We start from the raw sequence: 6,472 nt of genomic DNA, 5'->3' as shown, positions 1-6,472 counted from the left end.
AAAAATAATGCTGAGCAAATAAATTGACACAAAATTTCCAAGGGAAATGGTAGACCTTTAAGTAGAAATCATAAACCCAATCGATTCGTTCCTCAAAATCCACAAGAGTGCTTGTGCATTTTTTTCATCAAGTGATCTGCATATACCATGCACAGTCGACATATATTTGTCCTCCGTATGCATTGTGAGGCTTGATTCTCCTAATGAGTTCACGCAGATTAATAATCTTCAAAAAATGTTTAACTCACATACAGTATATACACCTGGGAAACACGACCAACGATGCCAACTTTGATATTATATACTGCAACACCAATACGCGTGAGACAACAATGCCAAGCTCAAACACGTGAGGCAACAATGCCAAGCTCAAATTCGTGAGGATTCACTTGACTTCTCAATAGCTGAATATCAAAGCATAACAACGCACTGAACAACACTTACATTGGAACATTGGAATGATAAGCATGCCTCTCGCAGTTGTACGACTTCCATTGCACAGTGGGGAGAGGAACCGACAGATTTAGTATCTCCTTGCAGGTATAACCCTTCCCTTGGCAGTCATGAACTAAATTGCAATGTTAACGATGTGCACAAATTTATTGATCAAGTGAAAAATAGATACATTGGTACCACAACCAAGACATTCCTGCAAAGGCAGGGAATCACTGGAAATTGACGTATCATCAGAGTGACAGGTTTAAAAAAGGGCAGATGGCATAGTCATTACTCACGAGGCCTGACATACTAACCGATAGGGTTGACAGACCATAAATTTCATAATAAATATGGGATTTCATGTGAAACCGATGTGAATGCAGCAGAGGTAATGTTTGAATGTGGAATGGAGAAAGAGTGCACAACTTCTATTGGTTTATAGGAGCAGAGAAAATGGAAGTTACATGGCAGAGATCATAGCTAGAATTTAGCTGAGAAAACATTCATGAAATGCAGAACTGATGGTAGAACTGACATGCACAGAGAGGTCACAAAACAAGTGGCTCAAATATAAGCAGGGCAAGATATTGCCTGCTCTAATACCATGTTAAACACATACATGGCGGAGGCAAAATATGAATGATAAACATTGAATTGCATATCTTATTCACAATGATACATATTTATAATACATAGGAGTGACCCTTGGTTTCATATTCCAAGTGGTCCCTTGGACTCCCTTTGGTTGTTCAGCTTCCACACCAACCCTTAGAGGATTAGCTGTCCAACAATTCGTATCATCCTAATTTTTTATTTCTTATTGTAAGTCTAGCAATATAAAAAAAATTTAAACATGTTTTTTCAAATGTTTAGAGTTGCAAAATATCTAATTTTTTAGATATTAATCTTTTACCATCTTAATGCTGAAACAACACAAACTTCAAATTGATATTACATTTTTTACATATTAGATTTTTACCATAATAATACTAAAACAACACAAACTTGAAATTAGTATTATCTTAATTTCTTATTTTGTATTGAGAGTCTTACATATTTCAAAATACATATTTGTGTAATGTCGAACACGTAAGTGGATTAGTTTTTGTGCATGATTGTTGATTATATTTTGACCATTATTTTTTACATATTTGAAAATGCATGATTGTGCATTGTCTCCCACATAAATGGATTAGTCTGTTTGCATGACTCTTGATTAGCTTTTAATCATAATAATACTAAAGCCATAGTAGCTTCAAAACTGGTAATATTTTATAAATGTGTTTTTCATTAGTATTATTGTTTAATTTATTTTTGGTTTGTTACATTTTCTCAAAACAATGAGGTTTATAATTTCCTAGAGTATATTTTGTAATTTTTTTACAAAATGTTTGGATTTCAAATCTTACAATGGAAAGTGTTTTTCAAATATATTTTACAAAATATGTAAGTGAATTTTTTTCTTCAAATCTAATAGCTTACACACTTTTAAACATATTTTCATATTTTTTTTAGAATTGTAATATCTAGTTTTTACACACTTTTTTCCCGAAGGAAAAGTGGTACTTTTATTAAAATTAAAATTACATGTTGTATATGCTCTAGAGTGTTCAATCATACCAGTTGAAGTTGGTGCAGCAAAAAAATCAGTGACATAAAGCAATAACCTAGAACAATGAAGAAAACCATCATTGAGACCAAGTAAAAATACAGAGTGACATTTACAATTGATAGCTGATCTTTTCTTCTTTTCCACCTTCCTCCAACCTCCTAAAATAAGAGTGGCATTTTCAATTGCTAGCTGATTTTCTTCTACTATCATTGGATTTTCCTTATGTGATCTGAGGTCTCAAATACATAAGTTCATTTGTACCCTCCCATTTACACACTTACCAATGCATGTTTGTGCTTTAGTCATACATAAAAATATATATATAATAATAATAAATAAATAAATAAAATAAAATAAAATATTAATTTAAGAATATAATTATATAAAAAAATAATTAATTAAATTTATTATGGAGATTGAAAATTTATTTTTTATTTATTTTTTATTATTTTAAAAATAGATATATTAATAATATATTTTTTAAAATCATTTCTTTTTGTAATTTTATTAAAAATTAAAATCACATATTGTATATGCTCTAGTGTGTTCAATCATACCAATTGAAGTTGGTGCAACAAAAAAAACAGTGACATAAAGCAACAACCTAGAATAATGAAGAAAACCACCATTGAAACCAAGTAAAAATACTTAGTTACCCCTTCCTTCTTTTCTTATTTTCCACCTTCCTCCAGCCTCCTAAAATAAGAATGGAATTTACAATTTCTAGCTGTTTTTCCTCTCTACTATCATTGGATTTTCCTTATCTGGATCTGAGCTCTCAAATACATAAGTTCATTTGTACCCCCATTTACACACTTACCAATGCATCTTTGTGCTTTAGTCACACATAAAAGATTTATTAATCTAAAAATATAATTATATAAAAAAACATTTAATTAAATTTATTATAGAAATTGAAATTTTCTTTTTTATAATTTTTTATTATTTTAAAAATAAATATATTAATAATATGTTTTTAAAAATTAATTTTTTGTGCCCACGAGGCTTTGGATTGACGGTGAATGAGTGTGCTGTTAAGGCACTCCTTGCGATAGGTCACCGGTTCAATTCCCCGTGGGTACTTAGTTTAGTCTTAACATAGAAAAAAAAAAAAAAATTAATTTTTTGTAATTTTATTAAAAATTAAAATTACATGTTTTATGTGTGCTAGAGTGTTCAATCATACCAATTGAATTTGGTGCAACAAAAAAAATCAGTGACATAAAGCAACAACCTAGAACAGTGAAGAAAACCACCATTGAGACCAAATAAAAATACTTAGTTACCACTTCCTTCTTTTCTTCTTTTCCACCTTCCTCCAACCTTCTAAAATAAGAGTGGCATTTACAATTGTTAGCCTATTTTCTTCTACTATCATTGAATTTTCCTTATTTGGATCTGAGCTCTCAAATACATAAGTTCATTTGTACCATCCCATTTACCTAAAATATTTATTAATTTAAATATATAATTATATAAAAAAGTATTTTATTAAATTTATTATAGAAATTGATTGTTTTTTATAATTTTTTATTATTTTAAAAATAAATATATTAATATTATATTTTTATATTATATTTAAAAAATAAAAAAATAAAAAAAAGAAAAAAATAAAAAAAAATATATTTGGAGTGGATTGATAATTGTTAAGTGATAAATTTTATTTCTGATTTGAATTTATTTTTTAAATAGATTTTTTTTTTCAAAAGAGAAATATATATATATTTTTTAAATAAAAATATATTTTTGATATTTCTCAAATAAATATCAAAACATATTATTTTTTAGATCATTTAATAGACATTTTATCTCAACATTCAAAATATGCTTTAATTATATATAAAAGATTTATTAATTTAAAAATATAATTATATAAAAATTATTTAATTAAATTTCAATTTGAATTATAATAAATTATATAAATTGAAAAAATGTTTTTAATTATTTTTATTATTTTAAAAATAAATATATTAATAATAAAAAATTACAAATATTTATACAAAATTATATCTCTCCCACACTGTTTCTCTGCAAAAAGCATTTTTAGTTATTTATTGTTTTTTTACTTCAATTTAGCTATATTTAAACTAAATTGTAGTTACTAGCTACTTATATATTAACTTTATATATATATATATATATATATAAACCATTCATAAGGTATACAACAATTGTTTGAAGAAAGTTTAGGTTTCATTTTTATGGGAAAAATTGAAAAGAGACTTACTATTTCAAGGACTGTACATGGTCAACCAAACTTCCCAAAATTCTAGCAATAACATTCCATTAAACACCTTAAGCTATAACCTGACACCTTCACAACCAACTAAGCAGAAATCATACAACAAAATGATTACTTCTATTATAACATTCCATTAAGCACCCTAACCTATAACCTAACACCTTCACAACCAACTAAGCAGAAATCATATAACAAAGTTATTACTTCTATTATAACATTCCATTAAACACCCTAACCTATAACCTAACACCTTCATAACCAACTAAGCAAAAATCACATAACAAAATGATTAGTTCTATTATAACATTCTATTAAACACGCTAACCTATAAGCTAACACCTTCACATCCAACTAAACAGAAATCATATAACAAAGTGATTACTTCTATTATAACATTCCATTAAACTCATATAACCTAACATCTTCACAACCAACTAAACAATAAAATTCATATAACAAAGTGAAATCATATAACAAAACGATTACTTCTATTATAACATTCCATCAAACACCCTCACCTATAACCTAACGCCTTCAGTCAACTAAACAGAAATCATAATACAAAAGTGATTACTTGTGTGGGAAGTCGACTAATAACACTTACAAAGCGAAGAAGCCAGAAACCACATCACAAATTGATTACGTTCTGCATTAACACGGGCACGTTGAAGTTTATTATAAAGACACCAAGTTCTCATAACAAGATTTTAAGATGTTTTCTGGTTTGCCTTCGTTTTCTTGCGTTGCTTGAATTCTCTGTACGTCATCGCATTGAACAGTGGGGGATGGTTTTCATCGATCAACTGTTGGAGTGGGCCCACCACCAAATCAAGCGGAGGGTTGCAGAAGACGGGCCATGACATCCTCAATTTATCTTTGCTCACCAACGCCCTGTGCAACACACTCTTGTACCTCCCGTTGCTCAACGTCTGCCAACAATATACACACTACTTTAATATAATTATTTCTACTATATATAAATTTTAATCTAACCATTTTTAAAAAATTAACTCTTTACCTATTATTACAAATTAGTTTAAACGAACAGTTACCTGTAGTTGGTCGCCAATGTGTATGATAAGCGTGTTGGGAACGTGCTTGGCAGTCACCCACTCGTTGTTCCTCAATATCTGAAGCCCCGGCACATCGTTGGGCTTCAGCACTGTTAAGGCAGACATGTCCGTATGAGGGAGCACTCCCAGCGCCATATCTGGTTGAGGGCACGCTGGGTAATAATTGATCTTCAACTCCATTTCCAAATTCTCACCTCCCAGAGCGTTTCTCACTGTGGATTCTTCCAACCCAAGATTTAGTGAAAAGGCTGACAGCAACTTATCTACTACTCCCAACACTTGTCTTCCATATTCCTCAGTCACCTCTCTGCACATTAAAATGAAATATATATATAGAGAGAGATCATAAACAGAAATGTAGAATTAAATGGTACGTAGGGCGTTATACCTATAAAAGGGTGGGTGCTTGGGCCAGTTGTTGAAATCTATGAGAGATGGAGGCCACACCATATGAAAATAGAAATCAGACCAACCCTGCCTCCCATCGCTCGTGCATTTCAGCTTCGTGCCATACCCCTCAAATCGGTCATCCGTAACGCCGTCAAGATTGGCGTACGGCTCTTTTTCCTCCAGCGGGAGATCGAAGAACTCTCTGCCAGCAGCCTGCAAGCGTTGGACAAATTCGTCAGGTATTCCATGGTTCACCACCTGGAAAATCCCCCACTCGTGGCTGGCTCTTCCAATTTCTGCCACCGTTTTCTCACGAACTTCATCCACTTGTAACGATGACAAGTCTATGAGTGGTATCTCGAATTCGTTAAACGTTTCGCGAGCAGGTCTCTCGTAAACTGGCCGAACGAACTCTGGTGGAATCGATTGGAAGCCACATAGGGAGACGGCCTGCGCTCTGGCGGAAGCCATGATTTCACTCTCCAACAAACAATGAGGCAATCACCACACTGCCCATGGTACTGGGCAAACCTCGAATAAATAGACTGACGATGCGAATTATTTCACCAGTCGGGGTGAAATATGAATGCCGTAGTCTAACTAGCCAGAGGAATTGCGTAGAAAGTTATGGAAATTTGGGTCATATTTAGAGAAAATTTGGCAAACATTTTTGTAAACCCAATTTATAGTTGTTAAACTTTAAAAATTTAGGTGTAC

The 6,472-nt window shown here is 31.5% G+C and overlaps 1 protein-coding gene across 1 annotated transcript; it reads right to left on the bottom strand.

The window, feature by feature from the left end:
- Positions 1 to 4,999: 4,999 nt before the first annotated feature.
- Positions 5,000 to 6,226, bottom strand: LOC149167080 (flavonol synthase/flavanone 3-hydroxylase-like). Its single transcript, XM_089431459.1, has 3 exons — positions 5,754 to 6,226; positions 5,345 to 5,672; positions 5,000 to 5,221 (listed from the first exon to the last, which is right to left on the bottom strand). Exons 1-3 carry the CDS (start codon positions 6,224 to 6,226, stop codon positions 5,000 to 5,002), a joined length of 1,023 nt encoding a protein of 340 aa, XP_089287585.1.
- Between the last annotated feature and the right edge of the window lie 246 nt (positions 6,227 to 6,472).

This window comes from Pinus tabuliformis, chromosome 5_1, assembly GCF_031772625.1.
Source record: "Pinus tabuliformis cultivar Carrire ecotype Pingquan chromosome 5_1, CPIR1, whole genome shotgun sequence".
NCBI lineage: Eukaryota > Viridiplantae > Streptophyta > Pinopsida > Pinales > Pinaceae > Pinus > Pinus tabuliformis.
This window is presented reverse-complemented; position numbering and strand designations above follow the sequence as displayed.